The sequence below is a fragment of the Antechinus flavipes genome, chromosome 2, assembly GCF_016432865.1.
Source record: "Antechinus flavipes isolate AdamAnt ecotype Samford, QLD, Australia chromosome 2, AdamAnt_v2, whole genome shotgun sequence".
Taxonomy (NCBI): Eukaryota; Metazoa; Chordata; class Mammalia; order Dasyuromorphia; family Dasyuridae; genus Antechinus; species Antechinus flavipes.
The window spans coordinates 345,460,266-345,482,984 of record NC_067399.1 but is presented as its reverse complement, the minus strand read 5'-3'; the positions used below and the strand labels follow the sequence as shown (position 1 = coordinate 345,482,984).

Genomic DNA, 22,719 nt, shown 5'->3' with positions numbered 1-22,719 from the left:
TCCGATTTTTCCCCTCCCCCAGATGGCAGACAGTCCTATACATGTTAAATAGGTTAAAGTATATCCTAGATATAATATGTGTGTGTAGAACTGAACAGTTCTCTTGTTGCACAAGGAGAATTGGATTCAGAAGGTATAAATAACCTGGGAAGAAAAACAAAAATGCAAACAGTTTATATTCATTTCCCAGTGTTCTTTCTTTGGGTGTAGCTGCTTCTGTCCATCCTTGATCAATTGGAACTGAGTTAGATCTCTTTGTTGAAGAAATCCACTTCCATCAGAATACATCCTTATACAGTATCGTCATTGAGGTATATAATGATCCCCTGGTTCTGCTCATTTCACTCAGCATCAGTTCATGTAAGTCTCGCCAGTCCTCTCTGTATTCATCCTGCTGGTCATTTCTTACAGAACAATAATATTCCATAACATTCATATACCACAATTTACTCAACCATTCTCCAATTGATGGGCATCCATTCATTTTCCAGCTTCTAGCCACTACAAACAGGGCTGCCACAAACATTTTGGCACATACTTTCCCTTCTTTAATATCTCTTTGGGGTATAAGCACAGTAGAAACATTGCTGGATCAAATGGTATGCACTGTTTGATAACTTTTTGAGCATAGTTCCAAATTGTTCTCCAGAATGGCTGGATATTTTTTATTTCTAATATAGTAAATAGCTATAAATATAACCCATGTGAACAAAAACTCTTTGAACAGATCCTCGATGTTTTTTAAGCAACATAAAAATACTGAGAACAAAAGTTTGAGAACCACTGCTTTACAGTGTTAATTTAACACCATCCCCTTGCCACCATCACTAAGTGACTTCTCTTTACGTTCAGTTCATTATCTGTTCTAGATTCTTGTTGAGTCAAGTTTAGGTAATTTCCCCTCTTTCTCAGGGAGTTATGTACCTGGCTCAGTTTTCCTTTCTACCATAATACCTGTGCAGTTTTCATCCCATTTCAGGCATTTCATTATATTTAGTGACATCTGTAAGAATATCTGACTTCTCAGTTAATCATTCTCATTCTACCTGGACCACTGATAGGAAGGGCTATGCATTTAATCCCATCTTGTGCTACCTCCATGATTCTGAACACTGAATTCTTTTCTCTTGTAGTAACTTTTTCTTCTCCCCTTTTCTCTCTGCCTCATTTCTTTTAAACCTATCCTGTGTCCATATCCTTATTTCTGTTCCCTTGATTCCATCCTGTTCTCCCCAGGTATTGTCCCTGCTCTGGCCTCCCATCTTTTTATGTTTCAGTTCACATGGTTGACTATTTCATATATTCTCTGTACCCTACCCTTGTATTTTCTAGTCTTTTGTAATATCACTAACCTTAGACTGCCAAACTAACCCTGAGAAAAATATGTATGATATCTGTAACAGTGCAGTTGAAAACCATGCAGTCTGAAAGAAAGAAGGAAAGAAGGAAAGAAAAGAGGGAAGGAAGGAGGAAAAAAGGGAGGAAAGAAGGAAGGAAATCACTTATAATTGTAAATTTACTATATGCCACTTTTACAAGCTTTACCTCATTTGATCCTTACAACAATGTTGAGTTATTAGTGCTATTAATATCCCCATTTCATAGCTGAGGAAACTGAGGAAGATAGAAATTAAAAGAGGCCAGATTTGAACTCAGGCCTTTCTGACTCTAGGCTCACTGCATTATGTACTATTTCACTTAGCTTAAGGGAAACCTGAACACTGTCTTCAGAGTTTAAGGGGGTCTTACATAGAAGAGAGATTAGACATTTTTTGTTTGACTCCAAGGGGAGGGACTAGGAACAGAGCTCAGGTTTCATATCCATAGTTTCTTGTGATGACTGCGTATTTTAAAATCAGCCAGAGTCAGGAATTCAGGTTTTCGGGAAAATCCTCGATCTTTATTCTTTGAGGAGGTGAAGGGGGATGGTGATAGGAAGTGAGAGCAGTCATGACACAAACCTAAACAGCCATCTCTCTCCTCTCTCTCTCCACTCATCAAAATCATCTCTACGTCATTTCCAATACACCACATCAAAAACTTGCACAGAGAGTGGGCGGGGCCATTCTTTCTCCAAGCATATATTAATAGAGTATCATCCAATTGCTATTTAGCCTCTGTGCATCAACTCGAGCTTCAGCCCATTACAGTTTCTCATTCTCATTTCTATGGAAGACATAATTTGATCCAAACTAATTTTAAAAATAATATATATTCAGTGGTTTCTGTTACATATTTATTATTTGCCTAATAAGTCAGATAATGTACACAATGTTCCTGTAATCTTCCAGTTCAAAATTGCCATCTTTGGTTGCCATTTCTCTATATAGATGGTATTCTTTTATTAGAATTATAATCTTACTGAAAGCATACTTTGTTATATGTATCTCCTGTTTTAACACAACGCCAAAATTATTTTTAAAAATTACTATTTTATTTTTCTCTCAATTATATGTAAAAACAATTTTTACTTTTTTTTTTTTTTAATTTTGAGTTTCATGATCTCTTTCCATCCCTTCCAACTCATTGAGAAGGTAAGCAATTTGACATAAGTTATGCATATGTAGTAATACAAAACATTGCCATTTAAGTCATGCTGTGAAAGAAAGCAGAGACAAAAATCAAATCAAGAAAATAAAAAAAAAGTATGCTTCAGCCTATATTCAGACTCTACCAGTTCTCTTTCCTTGGAGATGATACCACCTTTCCTCATAGTCCTTCATAATTGTCTGGGATCCCTGTATTGCTAAAAATTACTTAAGATATTCACAATTGATGTTACCATGTATTGTGTTCCTGGTTCTGCTCATTTTACTTTGTATCAGTTCATGTGAGTTGTCATAAACTCTTAATAAAAAGCTGTTCCTTTGACCAATATAAATATTGTATGTGACTTGGTGCATGTTTTTTCTGATGCTGTAATATGCACTACTTTTTTTGGGGGGGAGCGGGGTGGAGACAACTGGGGAATTGATGTATAATTTTAAAAGTGATTTTATGAAATTTTATTTACAGGTTCAGAAAGTGTTTCCCCAATTCATTCTGCTCTGGGATCCAGATCACAGACACCATCCCCTGCTAATCTGAATGCAGATCATATTGAACAGAAGGATCTTCAATTGGATGAGAAACTCCAGCAGTCTGTTTTGCAAACCCCAGATGACCTAGGCAATTATTTGGAAATTAGAAATATTCTGTTTTTTTCTTTTTTTTCCCCTGCATTAGAATTAAGGTTGTTAGTAAAATAAGATTCTTTGAATTAAAGAATATATTTCATAGGTATTCCAATAATCTTGGAATCTGGAGGAAAGTTAAATTTTGCTATAACATTTTCCTTGCCCTTTAAAAACAAACTTCTCATTTATTTTAAACTGTGACTTGAAAAAAAAGTTCTGCTGATTTGATTACTATTCACACCCTAGATTCATATATTCTGTTCTTCATACATATTAAATTATCCTTCTTTGGTATTTACTAACACAGGTAATAAATAATATAGCACTATTATCCTTATTAAAACTTGTGGTTATTTAGAAGTATTTGAATAGTTTTCCTTTAATAATCAATTTTTAGGAGAAAGTTGGCTGATTTACTTGGTTTTCAATGAAAAAGCCACAAATCATAGTATTCCTTTTTGGTTGATTTTAATTCTTCAGGTTATCAAATTTTGTATTTTAAGTGTATGTAGAAAGAAAGTAACTCACATTTATAAGTGCTTTAAAGTTTTTAAAGCACTATTCTCACAGCTGCTCTTTGAGGTAAGTATTGTACCTCTTTTTTTCTAATTTGCAGGTGTGGAAATGGAAACTCTTAGAAGTTAAAGGTCACATAACTACTGAATATCAGAGATTAGGGTCAAATTAGGTCTTTGCTAATTTCACAGAAAGGTCACATAATTACTAAATATCAGAGATTAGGATCAAACTAGGTCTTTCCTAACTCCATTGAAATACAGCAGTATAAGAAGATGGAATAATTCTTAACAACTTTGGAAATTTTTATTGCTACAAATCAGATAGGTAATTCTCAGACTTTATTAAGCATGCAAACACATAGTAGCAGCAGCAACATGATAATAGCTAACATTCTGTAGTATTTACTACATACTAGGCACTATGCTAAGAATTTTACAGTTATTCTTATTAATTATTATTCTCATTTGATATACACCACAATCCTGGGAGGTATATGCTATTATTATTCCCATTTCATAGATGAGGAAGCTGAGGTTGACAGAGGACTCGCCCATACTCACCCAACATAGTATGTGTCAGAGGCCAGATTTCAACTCAGGTCTTTAAGATGCTAGGCCTAGCGCTCCATCTAGTATACTATCTAATTGCCCCAATCATGAAATTCATAATAGTTATGTTATTATCAGTAGGTCAGAAATGTTTTTGAGAACATATTGGAAAAATTTAACAAAGAAAGAGATTAAAGCAAGTGACATAAAACCTGTATACCGTAGTCATGAAATACACTTGCTATGCTAACAAAATAAAAACAAGTTAAATTCCTGCATTGTTTAATCAATTGCTCTTAACATTTGATTAAGTCTCAATTCCCTAGGACAGAATTTTCTTCTTTATTATCTCACAATGCCTTTATTTCCCCTTTAAAAAAAAAACCTGCCCTTGGATTGCTACACTGTTCTTTAGTTTCACTTCAAATGGATATATTTAAAGGGAGAGAAAAACTTAGATTATTTTATTTCTTCTTAGTTTTATAAACCTGTTGTTGTTATCAATAGAATTGATAAGTGTGATTTTAAGAGATTATAAGAAAGTAATTTATGATTTTATCCAGAATCTTATCACATCTCCTTAGTCTTCTTCATTTTTAATGAAAAAAAAATCTGAAGTAATATGTCAGTTTTTTTTTTAAGGATATTACAATTCTAAAATTTGTCATGTTCATTAGGAACTATTCCACTGTTTAAATATTTCTTCTAGTTATGTTGTATATTTGCAGAAGAGGTGTGCGTCAGTTGTGCATCACAGCATGAAGTCTGCTATTTATCGTTTTTAACATTATTCTTGTGATTTGCAAATATTGGGATCATTTTGTAAATTACTTCCAACTTCTTTAGTTGAGAGGCAGAATATCTTTAAAGATTTAACTGGTTTGAGAAAATACGAGGAAAAGGGCAGTCATGCTTAGTTTTGTGAGGGTATGTATGTTCCTTAAACTAGTTGGTAAGGTATCCTTTTGAGGATCAGATGATTCTACAACCCACAAAAAGTGAATTGTAGACATGTACTGTATATGAAAATTTTAAAGGGAATTTTCTTATCTTCTTGTCAATCTATTACTTGTTATTGGTAATAGTCTTGAGTAACCATTCCAGACTAAAGCATTTAAAAAGATTAGTGAACACATAGAAAGCAAAAAAAAAAATAAAACTTGGTAGAGAAAATGTGTCACGTTGGAAATGAAAGAATATGCATGTTAGGAAAAGTAAGAATAATTATGTATTATGTGGTATATAAAAGCTAGATTATAACTATTGCCAAGAGTAAAAGTTTTTGATTTTTCCAAGAGTACGTGAATAATGATTTTTATGTCTTTGACAAGAGAACATTAGCTCAAATTGTAAGCACCAGAAGTAATTCAAGTTACATGTAAGGAAGTATAATTTTTATAGTAAAGAAAGTTGTAGAATTTCCTTATAAATACATTCAGTCAAAATAAAAAATGTTCAGATTCTTTAAATAGTTTAGTTCAAAGAATCTTACGTGGTTATTTAAACATATTAACAATTAAAAACTACATTAAGATTTTTCATTAACAACCCAGTTATGGTACTAAAATTGTACATTATTTTTCTTTTTTAACATTTTTAACACAAAGGATGAATATAATAATAGCATACACATATATGTGTATGTCTGCATGCATACTTGACATATAACTAGACACATATGCACACACATACACAAAAAACCCCAAACATAAATGCTTATTATGGACCAGTCACTGTACAGTGCTATTTTTATGTTGAAACTGAGAAGAACATGAGTTAAGTGATTCATAAAAAGCTATTAAGTTTCTGAGACTGCATTTCAATTCATGTCCTCCTGACTCCAATCTGTTTTGCCAATTAGTTTATACAGTGAATTATTGTGGTAATTTGATGCTTTAGACTTTTTTAGGTTTATTCTAGAGAGATTATTTAACAACATATAAAGAGACTGATAGCCTAAGATTGTGTTTTATACTTAATGGGAAAAAGTAAAAATGATATAAAAACTGTTACTTATGTAAACTTAATCTTAGATTATTTCTGAAAGTAGAAGTTTATATTGTACCACATCATAAAGGAGCATTTGAATATAATATTTTTTTAAAATATCCAATAAGTTTTCTTTTTCAGGTAATACTTTCAGAACTTAACAGAAACACTCGAATTGATGAGTTAATTGATCTGAATGTAGAATTTGTTAATATTTAAGTATTTACTAATCAATATGGTCATTGTTTGTCTTATTTCCAATATAATTGACTTTTGTTGTCTTTGTTTTTTCCTCTTAAAATTTACAGAAATTTTATTTACAGTATTATTGCATTAACTTCTAGAAACAAGTGAGTTCCCATCTGAATGCTGCAGTGTGATGGCAGGAGGTACTCTCACAGGATGGCATGCAGATGTTGCTACTGTAATGTGGAGAAGAATGCTAGGCATTTTGGGAGATGTTAATACTATTATGGATCCTGAAATACATGCTCAAGTGTTTGATTACTTGTGTGAACTTTGGCAGAATTTAGCCAAGGTAAATTAGAGGGAAAGGGAAAATGAGATGGGAGAATTTATCATAGAGAAAAAATTAAAAATCCTTTGTTTATGAAATTAGCAGTGTACTACAGAATTGCATAAATTTCAATTATTTTTTTTCTTTAAAAAATTTCAGATTAGAGATAACCTTGGAATTTCAACTGATAATATGACCTCACCTTCTCCACCAGTTTTAATACCTCCTCTGAGAATCCTTACTCCTTGGCTTTTCAAGGTAAGTTAGTTTTTATTTTTGAAATAAATACATATATTTTTATTGTTTTGTTCCTTAACAATTCTTTTTCTTGCTAGTTATTTTTGGTGGCACTGCTTGTGCATGATGGTGAAAACTATATAGAAACTGGTATGAATTAAAGCATTTAGAATTAAAGGCTCTCATAAAGTTGATGTAATTGAACATATTTATTTACACTTAATTAAGTAAATATTTTTATTCCTGTCTCCATTTTTTTTTTTTTTTTGAAATTTAAAATTGACTTTTTAATTGTAGGCAACTATGTTGACTGATAAATATAAACAAGGCAAATTACATGCCTATAAACTTATTTGCAACACAATGAAAAGAAGACAAGATGTATCACCAAATAGAGACTTTTTAACACATTTCTATAATATAATGCATTGTGGACTACTCCATGTTGATCAGGTAAGTTTATACTTTCTTAAAAATCCTATCCATTTACTTTTGATCCTTGATTTTCTTTACTTTTTTAATGAATTAATATTTCAACTAGCTTTCGAGATATTTCACAGAAATTTTATTTTTCTTATTGAATAGACACATTTAATATTAAAGGTGGATTAGTTGTTTCTAAGAAAAGAAAAATGGTTTTTGAACATTGCATATTCATCTATTGGTCCAATAATTTGTAAACTTTAATTTTCTGATAAATCCTAAAATAAGTTAACTCACTATTACAGGAACTACATGTAAGATGGCAATTTGTGATATATTCAGTCTGTTATGAAATAATTAAATCAGCAGCAATAATCTTAACAGCTAATTCCGTTGCCCATTTGAAAGTAGAATAAATTAATTGTCAATTTAACAATTTTCCCTTAGAGTTTTTATATGGAACCTTTTCACAAAGATCTGAGATTTCTAAAGTAGCTATCTACCTTTGAATTTTGGAACTTAAACTTAGAATTGCATAGGGAAGCAAATGGGGCCAGGAAAATTATGAATTTGTGCTTCACAGTCTTGGAGAAAATAATGTGTTATATTCTGTACCCTGCTAAATAGTCTTCCTCCTTCTTGTAGCAGTAGAAGCATCCTGTACTGTACCATTTGAAATCAAAAGATTTGGACCTGCTTTCCTCTAAGCATATATCAGGAATTGCTCATTTGGATAAATTAAAATTAACCTTGTTAACTATTTAACATATAATATTTAACATTAACTATTTAAATTCAGTTTTCAGTCAGTTTTCTGAAGACATGTCTTAGTAAAGCAAACTATAGAAATTGTTTTTCTTTCTGTAGTTTTCAGTTTATCCATATGCATGTATGCATGTATTTGTAATACTTTTTTTTTCTTTCCTATTTTTTCTCTTAAGGATATTGTAAATACAATCATCAAGCACTGCTCCCCTCAATTTTTTTCACTTGGCTTGCCTGGTGCCACAATGCTTATTATGGATTTTATTGTAGCAGCTGGTAGAGTAGCTTCTTCAGCATTTCTTAATGTAAGTGTTCAGTTTTTATTTTTCTTCACAAATCAGCAAATTGTGCATAGTGATATACAAAGAAGTGCCATTGAAGAAAACAAAACTGATAGAAGAACCAGAATGATTTATTGCCCATAAAGCTAATGATTCAGAAAGTTTCAAGAGGGTATCTCTTGATGTATATAAATGTGTAATACTCATTTTATAAAGAGAACAAGGACAATTAAGGAATGAAAAATGTCCCATTGAATTTGGATATCAAATTGTCACTAATGATGTTTTCAGGAACAAAACTGGAGATAGAAGCCACATTTTTGGGAGTTAGTAGGTGATGAAAAAGTCAAGGGAGGTATACATATTGTACTTTTTGAAAAGTTTGACAATGGATAAAAGCAGAGATAATAGAGAAATCTGAATATGCTTGTTAATAGTAAGGAAGAAGAAATGAAAGATTCATACTAAGTTCTAGTGAAGAAAATAGGATTAAAATCACAGGTAGAGGAGTTAGCCTCATATTGAAGGAAGGACACCATTTTTGCCTGAGAAGGAAGGAGAAGAAAAATGGGAGGTAGAAGAGGTAAAGTGAATGTCCCTTTTGCATCTATAAAATAGAAAACAAGATTCTCTTCTGAGGGTCTAGAGGCCTGAGAAGAACAGAAAAATTTTTAGAACAATTTCTTTGGAAATTTTAAAGGAATATGAATAAGAGATACTAGAAAGTATGAAAGCTCAATTTTTCTTGGGTGATATGAATTTGTAGTCACCTCCATTAGGTATAATTTCACAACATCTTATAGATCTAATAAACCTGGAAGCTAGAGTAAATTAGATAGTTGGAATAACTCAGCCATGGAGACTGACAGAAACCTGAGGAGTAGCACATGATCCAAAGGATCATTTTGTGATGTTAGCTAGATCATTTCTAAAGTGGTTGACCATAGATCCAGGCTGGGATGAGTGAAACTAGACTTGATGGATGGGAAAATCCTAAAGAATTGAAAAACTGGAGGTTTTGATGAAAGATAAAAAACAATGAATGATAAATAATGTGATAAGTCATGATTTGGTGATGTAAAGAATTTGATTATGAGATGAGATAATCCAGAGAGCCAGCAGTTCATAGTGTGAAGTTTTATACATAAAAATATTTTTCATGTAGAACAGTTTATATAGTAGATAAAATTAAAACTTCATATAACATGCAGCATTTCACATGGGGAATTTTTATTGGAAAAATATTGTTTTAAAGGATATTGATGATGTTCATAGTGATAATAACCACCACTTTTTATGTTTTACTATTTGATTCTCATAAAATCCTTGTTCTTTTTATTACTATTTTTACAAATGAGGAAATTGAAGTTCAGAAAGATTTTTGAGTTTCCCATGGTCATATGGCTATTAAATGATAGAGGTATGGGATTTGGACCTCAATCTTTTAAATATAATTCTAGTGTTCTTGTCATTTGTCTCAGTCTATTTTGCTATGACTGTGTTCATCATTGAACATGTTTTAGTGAATGAAAGGGAATTTGCATAAAGGTTATTAAAATTATAATTATGTCTTAATTACTTGGGCAACCTTTATAATTTTTTTGTTGTGTAATTCAGATTCATTTCTACAGTTTTGTTACAGAGCATAGCATTGGATTGAATTTTTTTATTCTTAATACATACAAATGCCATTAAATGCATTTATCTCATATCTAGGCACCAAGAGTAGAAGCACAAGTTCTGCTGGGGTCCCTTGTATGCTTTCCCAATTTGTATTGTGTACTACCTGCTCTTCATCCAAATATGCCTGATATTGCTGTATCACAATTCACAGATGTCAAGGTAAGGTATCTTATCAATAAGATCCACAATTAATCATTTATTCACTGTATAGTTTTCATTTTTCAGTGCTAGTTTTTCTTTTGCAACTTCTTTATTCTATTTCCTAAGTCTCCTTTGTCAAATTATCTGTTTATATATTTTTTAAGGTTTGCATAATGCTTTATTTTTTTAATTTTAGTAGTATTTCATTTCTCTAATTACATGTAAAAATAGTTTTCAACATGCATTTTTATAAAAATAATTATAATTTTTTATTGACAGAACCTATGCCTGGGTAATTTTTTACAACATTATCCCTTGCATTCACTTCTGTTCCTACTTTTCTCCTTCTTCCCTCCACCCCCTCCCCCAGATGGCAAACAGTCCTATACATGTTAAATATGTCACAGTATATCCTAGATACAATAGATGTGTGCAGAACGGAACAGTTATCTTGTTGCACAGGGAGAATTGGATTCAGAAGGTAAAAATAACTCCTGAAGAAAAAAAAATGCAAATAGTTTACATTCATTTCCCAGTGTTTTTTCTTGGGTGTAGCTGCTTCTGTCTATCATTGATCAATTGAAACTGAGTTAAATCTTCTCTTTGTCAAAGAAATCCACTTCCATCAGAATACATCCTCATATGGTATCGTTGAAGTATATAATGATCTCCTGGTTCTGCTCATTTCACTTAGCATCAGTTCACAACATGCATTTTTGTAAGACTTTGTGTTCCATTTTTTTTTTCTTCCTTTGTCCTTTCCTTTTCTTCTCCCCAATACAACAAGCAATCTGACTTGGGTTTTACATGTACAATCATTTTAAACATATTTCCATATTGTGAAAGAAAAATTCAGAACAAAAGTGAAAAACCATGAGAAGAAAAAGGTAATCAAACAATACAAAAAGTGAAAATAGTGTGTTTCAATCCACATTCAGTCTCTATAGTTCTCTCCCTGCCAATGTGGATGGCATTTTCTATCACAAGTTTATTGGAATTGTCTTGAAATACTGAATTGTGAGAAGAGCCAAGTCTATCATAGTTGAATATCACATAATATTCTTGTTCCCATATACAGTGTTCTCCTGATGTCACTCAGCTTCAGTTCATGTAAGTCTTTTCAGGATTTCTGAAATCAGCCTGCTTGTCATTTCTTATAGAATGATAATATTTCATTACATTCATATACCATAACTTAATCAGCCATTTTCTAACTAGTGGTCATTCACTCAATTTATTCATTCAGTTTCCAATTCCTTGTCACCACAAATGGAATTCCTATAAACATTTTTGCACATATGTGGGTCTTTTCCCCTTTTTTGTTTTTTAAAAGATCTTACTAAAGCTTCAGGCATAGCATTCCATTTGTCACAGAGTCCTGTTACCAACTGGGCACTGGCAGGGGAGTAACTGATTGCTCTGCCTTCCAACTGTTCTACTTTGAGCTGGAGATAGCAGGAAGAATCTCATGCTTGGGCTTTACAATGCTTCTATGATTAGACAGTCTTGTCACTTGGACCCCAGGACAACATACATCAAAATACACTTGAATGGCACCAAGGTTAAATACAAAATGGCTTTATGTAACTTGAGAGAACGATTTGACAGAAGCTGCTAACTTTCTAGTAGAAAAGCTCTTTAGCCCCTTCTCATAACTGTTTATATTTTAAAAATAAACAAGTATTTTATTGATAATTTGATATTTTTTAACAACACAGAAAAGCGTTTCTTTTTTAAGATTTATTTAATTTGCTTTTTTTCAAATTAACAAATCTTTTTTCTTTCCCTCTCATCTCTCTTCCCTGCCATGTTAAAGAAAAACAAACCCCAAGCCCCTTATATAATATTCATACTCAAGTAAAATAAATTCCTACATTTTATCAGTGTTTATCCATTCACATGTAGTTATTATTGAAAGTTGTTTTTCCTTCTTTTACTTTTCCCCTTCTTTGTACATCCCTCCTTGTTTGCAATAAAAAAGGTGGTGAAGAAAAAGGAATATGATCAACACTAATAATCTGTTATTGAAGTTTGAGGAAACTGAGGTAAACAGAGGTTAAGTGACTTGTCCAGTGTCACACAGTTATTAAATAACAGTGCTGCTATTCAAACTCACTTCTCTTGACTACAATTTCAGGACTCTGTATATTCTACCATACTATGTATAAACAGATTAGCTTATTAGAGCAGGCAGTAAAGTGTGTACCAGTATAACAGAAAGAATAAATATCAGTCATGATATGTAGTTGGGGCAACTGCAGTCTTGATGTGGTTAGTGACAGTACAGAGAACTGTGAAAATTGGGGTGGGAATCCCCTTAGTGTGCAGGCTCAGTGTGAAATAATTCACAAACCCGAAAAGTCTTAATGGCAGAAGGGAAGGTTATTGTTGACACTGAGAAGCCAGCTTTGCTAGGAAGACAAACTTCTTAGTGGCAAGGTCCTGTCAGAGAAATAGAGGTTATCACTGAAAAGAAGGTATCTTCACAGCAGGCAAGAGTCTTGCTAGGCAGCTGTGCCAAGAGGAAGAGGTCCCTTGGCAAAGCATAATCTTTTTTCGGACTTCTCAAATACTTGCAGTTCAAAAATGGTCATTTTATTGGCAGTCTGGGGGTAGGGCTTCCATGGAATGAGATTGCTTCAATGTTGTCACTGCCCCCAGGCCTAGATTTCCAGTTGAATGAGATCACTTAAGTTCGAGCTACTGGGAGTGGTCCTGGGCTAATATCAGGTCCAGAGCTCCAGCTGAGTGAAACCACTTAAGTTCTGGGCTAATCTTAATGAAACCACTTAACTGCCCTGAAGGGTAGGTTTCTGTTAGGAGAGTTTCAGAGCTCACCCCCCATAGCTTCCCCCAAAAAAGTCAGGGGGACAATTTCAATGTTCACCCCAGACATTCTGACCTATTTAAATTAAATATGTTGATGCTGAGTAATGGAAAACTAGATAAAAGATTAAATGTCTTCCAGCCAATTACTATTTATTTCCTACAGATGTTTGATGCATTAAATAACGACATTATTAATTCATCAGAGATTGAGTTTAGATCTTGCCTCTGTCTTTTTAATATATTTATAACTTGGGTGATACACTATTTCCCTCATGGTATTTTTTTTTTTTTTTAATAATAATAAAAGGGTTTTACTTGATAGCCTCTGAGGTTCCTCCAACCCTCAATCTGTGAGTCTATAATTTGCTATGGTTCAAACATCAGAAGGAATCTAGAAACTATTTCAGACAGTGAATATATTTCATCCATGTTAATAATCAAAAAAGAATCAGTGAATGGGAGTACATGAATTCCATACAAATCAGCATGAACAACCTTGAACATATGTTCATATGTTCAAAGAGCATTTATGTTTCATAGGTTTCTCTGAAAAAAACATGATTAAAGCCTGAATATAAAGGAAATATATTCAAGAAATGTAGTGATTAAACTTCAGAATTTTTGTCATATAAATATTCCATTCTTCCAGGAAAATGGCCTTTAAGCTGTTTAGGAAAATTGACTCAAGTTTTTGAGATTTATCCTTATCTTTGAGAAAACAAAGAGCTAGCTATTTCATAAAAACCAAGATATGATTCACATTTATCCAGAAGAGATGTCATTACTTCTGCAATGAAATTGTTAGGAAATTCAACCATAAGTTAAATTCCCAGGTAAGCAAGTCAGATTAAGTAGTAGAAACAAGGTAGATAATAAGTACTTCAAGATAATAGTTCTGACACTTTAAGTATATAGATATTATTACTGTGAGACCATCTTCAATGCCCTTTTATGTCTGGACCACAATTTGGGATCATTACCCACTATTTACTTTGGTGGGGTTGTAATCTATGACTTCTCCAAACTGTTCTTATGGGGAAAATCTCTTTAGTCCCTTAAGGGCTTTTTTTAGTAATCTCCATTTCATGATCTGGCTTCCACTTCACACCACCTTCCTGGGTATCTTATCAACATTTCGGGAAGTTGAACCTTAAGAGAGGATATTTAACAGCGTTATCTTTTACCTCTCTTTACCTCTCTCTAAGGATAGATAATTTGTCCTCCTGTCTTCTTATATTTGTTCCACCCATTAATTCTGAATTCCTAGCTGCCAATATTTAAACTTCTTTCCTCATCTTCATTTCACCACTCCTTCATGTATATCAATATCAGTCTTTTCTCTTTTCCCTAATGTCTTAGTCCATATCTGACCTCTTCCAACTTATTCTTAGAATGCCTGCTCCATAATTAACATAAAATAATATAATTGTTTTCAACTGAATTCTCTTCATTCTTACTCTTTCCATCTTCTGGCCCTCACTAATACCTAGATCTGTCTTGATGATCCTGCTTCCCTTGATAGCTTCACAATACTCTCTCTCACCTCACTGGTTTTGATGGAAGAGTAAGAATGCTTCTTGCTCCTTTTTGCTCCTTCTAGACTTTCCTATTACCATCTTTTCAAAGTAGCCTTTGCTTTGCTGTCCAAATGTATTCGTTAATCCAGATTTTGATGGCTATCATTTGTAGACTGTCAGATCATTATCCTTCCTTTTTCAGTGAGTTCAGCACATGGATGATCCCCCCACTCTATTTAGCTCATAGTAGGGTATTTCCATTTAGATACTGATACAATCTTAAAGACTTTGTTTTTATAGCTGCTCAGATTAATCAGTTTATATGACCTTTATTCTATCTCACTTCATGCAGAAGTGATTACTCTTGATCTTTTTATTCAGAAATCCTGAAGTTCCTTTATATAATTCTAATCTTTTAAAGAAAGATTATATTTTTATATCACCTACATTTCCCTCTGCATATTTTTCCTGACCCTCAGAGAGCCATTCCTTATAACAGTGGTTTTTAAAAAGGAAAAGAGATAGAAGATATAAAAATTTGCAGATAAATTATAATGAACAGTTTTAATCCTAGAAAAAAGATTAAAAAAATATACTTTTTTTCCTCTCAAAAAAAGATGGTGACTGAAAATGCAGAATATACCATCAATATAGCCTTAATTGAAATGTTTTTTTTTAATTGAAATTATTTTTGAAGAGGATGGTGAAGGTTTTGAGCAGTACCTTATAAAAAGCAATATAACTCCATTCTAAATCAGCAAGAAACAATGCTTTTAGAAAGCATTTCAAAAAGACTCAAGAAAACAAAATTAAGCCTTCATTTAATGATAAAACTGATCTTAAACAACTAGACAAATTAATAGTGGGAAAAAATTTTAAAGCGCTTTTTGCCATCTTTGATACCAAATATGGACCTTATAATTTTACAGTCCAAGATAATATTGTATTTAAAAAGTAAGAAGGGCAAAAAGAAAGATTGTAAAGTAGTTATATAGTAGGCTGAGTATACACAAAGGTGGTTTGTGCTGTAGGTGATAGAGATTTGAAGGTATTAAGGGGAAAATTAAAGTTTCTGAAAAAGAGGAAAATAAAGAGTTAGATAAAAATTTTTTTCCCTTTTTTAAAAAAATTATTTTTTAACACATTGCTTTATGAGTCATGTTGGGAGAAAAAATCAGAATAAAAGAGAAAAACCATGGGAGAGATAAAAAAAAAGAATTGAACATACCATGTATTGATTTACATTCGGTCTCCTTTAGCTCTTTTTCTGTATGAAGATAGCATTTTCTGTTCAAAATGTCTTGATTGCTTTGAATCACTGAACCACTGAGAAGAACCAAGTCTTTCATAGTTGATCATCGCACATTCTTGTTTTTATTGTATACAATGTATTTCTTGTTGTGCTTGTTTCGCTCAGGACCAGTTCCTGTAAATTTTTCCAGGCCTTTCTGAAATCAACTTGTTCATTTTTATAGGGATTGATTTTATTACACATGCACAAAAAAATGGTCTCTGAGAAAATAACTATAACTAATTATTTGCCTGTTTGCCCTTTTCTATAAAATCATGATGCCCATAATTTACATACACTTTCAGAGCATACTTGATAAAGATGAGTCAAGCTTTTTTGCAAATGACATTTTAAATTTTAAAATTTAGTGAAATATACAGAAAATACAAGATTGTTACTTGGTCATTTTACTTGTGTCCAATTCTTTATGACACTAATTGAGATTTTCTCAGCAAAGATAGGATAATTTGTCTTTTCCTTTTCCAACTCATGTTCCACATGAGGAACTGAAGTGTAAACAAGGTTAAGTGACTTGCCTAAGGTCACATTAAATGTCTGAGGCCAGATTTTAATTTAGTGTGATTAATCTTCCTGGCTTCAAGCCTGGAACTCTATTCACTGTGTCATGTAGCTTCTCAAAATACAAGATACAACTGTGTTTATTATTTGTCAACTATAAGTAATACTAATGTCAGCACAACATTGCCTGCAAAACTCATTTAACAAGATGTCTCATCTGCATATGGTAAAATTATCTAAGGTTCCTTGAAGAGGATAAAATAACAGAAATGACTTCAACCCTCTGGTTTTAATATCAAGTGAATCATAAAACAAGGAGATTTGTACTTGTGAAAGTCTTCACCTCTTATGGATGATGACCAGTTCAAAGTCTAAATTACCACTTGATAACCAGTGGATGATGACATCCTCCAGAAGCTTCTGCTGGCCATGACATCATAACAATTACTTAAGTCCTTAGATCACGGAAAATTTTCCTAAGTGAAATTCATAATCACTAAAAAGAGCTTAGACATATTATCCATAGATGAAAAAGGTGATTGAAGCTTGCTTAATAACTAGACTATAATCTGTTATCATGCTAGTCTAACTATACTTATATCTTGGATAGATTTTTCAAAAAGTAGCTAGCAATTTACATCAGCATTTTACAAAGCACTTTACAAATATGATCTTATTTTATTATCACAACATCCCTAAGAAACATATACTAGTGATCATTAACTGTTTTATAGATAGGTTAAGATGGGTTAAGACTTACTCAAGGTTACACAGTTTGTAATAAGTGTCTGAACCAGGATTTGAAATCAAGTCTTACTGACCCCAAGTCCAGCATTTTATCTACTGTGCTGCTTAGCTACCTAATCCCTATTCCATGTGCTAGCTTTTCATTACACTATTGTGTTCCTGCTCCCCTGACCTGCCAGTCTAATGTTTTCCAAGCAAAACATACCTTCTTCCTTTATCTGCTCCTCAAATGTTATAGGACTCAGAGCCTGTCATCATCCTTGTTGTTCTCTTCTGGATACTCCTTAGCTCATTAGTATCTGTCTTAAACTGTTCCCAAATGAATTAGCTCTTTTGCTAGCTTTATTGAGGACAAAGTATAATGAGACTATTACCTCCCTAATTGTGTGAAGTATGACCTGCTAAATGCAGCCCAAGTTTGCATTAGCTTTTTTAAATGCTATATCACATTACTGATTTGCTGCCAGATGTAACATTACTGATTGACATTGAAATTGAGTCCACTAAACTGCCAAATCTTTTATGTAAAAAGAATTTTATTTTTCACCTCTCCTCTCCTTCACTATCTGACAGATACATTTTTTGTATCTTTGTGCAAAGCATTACTTTTATATCTATTAAACTGCTCAAGCCTCTCAAAACTTTCTGTAGCCTGAGTGTCTCCAGTGTGATAAATGTACTAAGCAGCTTTATATTATCTCCAAATTTGATGATCATATTGGTCATAAAGCGTATGATTTTATCCAAGTCATCAATACAAATGTTAAACACCATGGGGCCAAGAATAGATCATTGCCTTACTCCAGTGGAGATCTACACTGAAAATGAACCATTTTAAAGGATATGAACAGACAATTCTCAAACGAAGAAATTGAAACTTTCTAGCCATATGAAAAGATGATCCAAGTCATTAGTAATCAGAGAAATGCAAATTGAGACAACTCTGAGATACCATTACGTACCCTGTCAGAGAATGACAGGGAAAGATAATGCAGAATGTTGGAGGGAATGTGGGAAAACTGGGACACTGATACATTGTTGGTGGAATTGTGAACACATCCAGCCATTCTGGAGAGCGATTTGAAACTATGCTCAAAAAGTTATCAAATTGTGCATACCCTTTGATCCAGCAGTGTTACTACTGGGCTTATATCCCAAAGAGATTTTAAAGAAGGGAAAGGGTATGTGCAAGAATGTTTGTGGCAGCCCTCTTTGTAATGGCTAGAAACTGGAAACCATCAATTGGAGAATGGCTGAATAAATTGTGGTATATGAATATTATAGAATATTATTTTTCTGTAAGAAATGACCAGCAGGATGATTTCAGAAAGGCTTGGAGTGACTTACATGAACTGATTCTGAGTGAAATGAGCAGGACCAGGAAATCATTATATATTTCAACAACAATACTATATGACGATCAATTCTGATGGAAATGGCTCTCTTCAACAATAAGAAAAACCAAATCAGTTCCAATAGAGCAGTAATGAATTGAACTAGCTACACCCAGGGAAAGAATTCTGGGAGATAACCATTGCATAGAATTCCCAATCCCTCTATTTTTGTCCACCTGCACTTTTGATTTCCTTCACAGGTTAATTGTACACTATTTCAGAGCCTGATATTTTTTGTGCAGCAAAATAATGTATGGACATGTAAACATATATTGTATTTAACTTAAACTTTTAACATGTATTGGTCAACCTGCCATCTGGGGGAGGGGGTGGGGAGGAAGGGAAAAGTTGGAACAAAACATTTTGCAACTGCCAATGCTGAAAAATTACCTATGCATATATCTTGTAAATAAAAAGCTATAATAAAAAAAGGGGGGGCATTTCCCACTAATTGGGGCTTCATGGGTAGCATCCATATTTCCCAGAATAAGGTGCATTATGTTACGCTTTGTTGACTCTAATAAAAGAAATTATTATTTTCTACAAAAATAAAAATGAAAATGAACCATTAACAACCACTCTTTGAGTCTGACTATCTGAAATATTTTGATAAAATCTAGGTAAGCTATAACAATTCTAATACTTCTTTACTAGTTTAGTAAGAGTGTCAAAAAAGGAAATAAAGTTAATGTCATGTCCTGGTCTTGATGAAGTTTCATTATCTTCTTGCCTGTATTTCTTCCACATTTCTTTTTTAAAATCTAAGTTGGTTGATAGGTTTTCTGAGCATCAACATCAATCTCTAAACAAATTTCCATTTTTCTTTTTCACAAGAATTGTTCTTTATGTTTCTTTAGAATGCTGACTTCCCTTTAAGCATTGTGCTGTGTGGATTCTATCTCTAGTACATTTGAACCTTGTGAAAATGAAATAAAACTTAAGGAGAAAATTGGAAGACCTATAGTTTAGAAGAGAAAGTTGTAAACCTTACCTAAGTCATGGTCTTCCCTATAATTTTAATACAAACTAAACAAATCTGTAATTCCACATGACAGTAAAAAATATTAGGCATTCAAAAGATTGAATAAATAGAAAATACAAGATAGCAGATATCAAAAACAACTGGAATACAGTTCAGGAAGAGATAAATTTAGGATTCATTAGAATACCATAATAGAAAAAAATCTTGTACTTTATCACAAATGAAACTTTCCCCAACTTATTAGAAACAAAGGGTGAAGTAAAAAAAGAAAAAAATTCACTTCCTAAAAAGTTCCCCACAAGGAAAAAAGGCTCAGGAAATACCATAGTGAAAATCCAGTGCTCCCAACTCAAAGTACTACAAAGGTATAAGAAAAAAATTCAGATAATAAGAAACCAAAGAATCACACAAAATTTGGCAGCTTTTCTTATGAGCAATTTTATTATTATTATTATTAATAATAATGATTAATTATTGTAGAACAAAATATTTCAGAAGACAAAAGATAAAGATTTACCCTGCAAATATGTGCATAATTCAAGCAAAAAAATGGATTGCCAATGAAATAAAGTACTTTATCACATTTCTGATGAAAAGATAAGACCAGAGTTGGGTAACAACTTTGAAATGTATACATAAGATTCAAAAGAAATTTAGAAAGAAAAATTTGAATGAATAGAAAATCTATAAAATGTTATAGTATTAATATTCTGAAAGGAGGAAAAGGAAGTAAATGGCCCTTTATTAAACTTAATAGTTTCAAAATTTGTTGGAGTTAAAAAGAAAACAATTTCTGGGGAGGAAGGGTAGACAGAGTGATTCTCTTCTGAGGTTTAAGGGGGAAAAGAGAAGGAAGGGTAAGAAAAATACAATACTGAAGTAAAAAGGAACTTGTTATACTGCATAATTAGGATCTTTGAGAAAAAAAGGAAAACAAAGAAAAAGATTTGGAGTGGGGCGAAGCTGCAGATAAACTTTGCTCTTATACGAGTTGCATATGCTATATATAAGTTATAGAATTCCTTACTGTGTTGTACATGCACAAAAAAAAAGTTTAATGTAAAAATATACAAATTCAACAGAAATAAGTTATAAGGGGGAGAGAAATAAATCGATAAGAAAGAGTACAGTATAGATAGCTGTGAGTCAAACAAAATTCCTGAAGATGAAGGATGGATTTAGAGAGACATAAATAAAGAAATGGGGCTGCTATGTGATTGGGGTGGCTGAAATGTCAGGTCTGGAATCAGGAAGACCAAGTTCAAATGCAGTCTCAGATTTTTTTTTCCTACGTGAGTCTGGGCAACCCTGTTTGCCTTAGTTTTTCCATCTGGAAAAGGAACTGGAGAAGGAAATGGCAAATCACTTCAATATCTTTGCTAGGAAAACCCCAAATGAGATCACAAATAATAAGAAAAACTGAAATGACTAAACAAAAACAACGGAAACCCAAAGAATTTGAATCTTTGAGAGTAGATTTCTTCTAAAACAATTGGGGATTGGTTGAACAAATTGTGGTATATAAATGTAATAGAATAGTATTATTCTATAAGAAATAATGAAAGAGACTATTTTTAGATGATCTGTCATAGTATGAAATTATAACAATGAAGTGGCTAGAACTAGGAGAGAACAGTTTTTTGTTTTTTTTAATTATAACTTTTTATTGACAGAACCCATTCCTGGGTAATTTTTTACAATATTATCTCTTGTACTCCGGTTCTGACTTTTCCCCTCCCTTCCTCCACCCCCTCCCCCAGATGGCAAGCAGTCAAGAGAACAGTTTGTAAAAGGAAACTTTTATTTGCAATATTGCAAAGAAAAATAACTTTAAAGTTTTAAGAACTACAATCAATGTGCTTTTTAATTGTGATGATAGAGAATACTTAAGAGTTTCTTGTACAGCAAGGAGATCAGTTCAGTCAGTGCTTAAAGAAATTAATTCAGGCTATTCACTGAGCCTCAATACTTTGACACATATCAAGCAGACAGGACTTGTTGAAAAAGGCACTGATGTTGGAAAAGATTGAAGGCAAAAGGAAAAGTGAGATATTAACAAAGAGCACGAACTTGGACAGACTTCAAGATAGTAAAACCTGGTATACTGAACAACTACAATCACCAACTTCCCTCCAGTGATGCAGATCACAATACATCTGTGCTTGTGACTCTCCTCCTTATCTTCCTATAAGTTTATCACAACAGGATCTCCTATCTTGAGATAGCTCTTCCTTGATTTCTTCCAGCATCATAAGGATACTAATGGAGTATTCTGGCTATCCATCTAATATTCTTCATCCTTGCCACATAACTAGCTAATTATTCCTTGCCAAAAATCTTTTATTGCTTTTTTTTGGACCATGTAGCTGCTTTTATCTTGGAGTCTGTTCACACTCAGTCATGTTGTCAAACATCTTCGATAAGGATAAACATGGCATTAATGTCAGCTACTGCATTGATGGCAAATTCTTCAACTTGAAAAGACTACAAGCCAGAACTGAATTAGAGGGAGTGTTGGTGCATGATTTTTTGTTCGCAGATGATTGTGCAATCTGAATCTGAGATGCAACAAAATATGGATTGATTCTCTGCTACTTGTGCTAATTTTGGCCTAACATTTAACATCAAGAAAACATACTACTCAGTCAGCAGCACTCTGTTCACATGCGGAATCATCAGTTACAGCAAGTGGAGAAGTTTTGAATGTAGATAAGTTCATTTATCTTGGCAGTATCCTTTCCAGGGATGTCTATATTGATAATGAGATTGATACATGCGTTGCCAATGTTGAGCAAGCTCAATGTTTGGGAGGCTCCAAAGGAGAGTGTGGGAGAGAATGTACACTGAGGGTCTACAGAGACATCGTGCTGACCTCATTGTTGTATACCTGTGAAATCTGGACAGTGGCATTCCAGGAAACTGAATAGCTTCCATTTGAATTGTCTTTAGGAAGATTCAGAAGATCATCAGGCAGTATAAAATACCCGACACTGAGGTCCTTTCTCAAACTAAATTGCCAAGCATTCCAACTCTTCTGCAGAGAGCACAACTCTGTTGGGCTGACCATACTGTTTGATGTCAAATGTATGCTTACTAAAAGGATTACTTTATGGAGAACTCACATAGAGCAAGTGTTCACGTGGTGGTGAGAAAAAGCAGTA

General features: G+C 32.9%; 1 protein-coding gene across 3 annotated transcripts in view; it reads left to right on the top strand.

The window, feature by feature from the left end:
• Window positions 1-22,719, top strand: part of RALGAPA1 (Ral GTPase activating protein catalytic subunit alpha 1) — a 307,831-nt gene that overhangs the window by 167,593 nt on the left and 117,519 nt on the right. For all 3 annotated transcript variants that reach the window (XM_051977982.1, XM_051977984.1, XM_051977983.1), the window contains 6 exons: window positions 3,016-3,168; window positions 6,577-6,770; window positions 6,909-7,007; window positions 7,284-7,439; window positions 8,351-8,479; window positions 10,172-10,297. In XM_051977982.1, coding sequence (XP_051833942.1) covers window positions 3,016-3,168; window positions 6,577-6,770; window positions 6,909-7,007; window positions 7,284-7,439; window positions 8,351-8,479; window positions 10,172-10,297 — 857 coding nt within the window. The remainder of the gene's footprint in view (window positions 1-3,015; window positions 3,169-6,576; window positions 6,771-6,908; window positions 7,008-7,283; window positions 7,440-8,350; window positions 8,480-10,171; window positions 10,298-22,719) is intronic.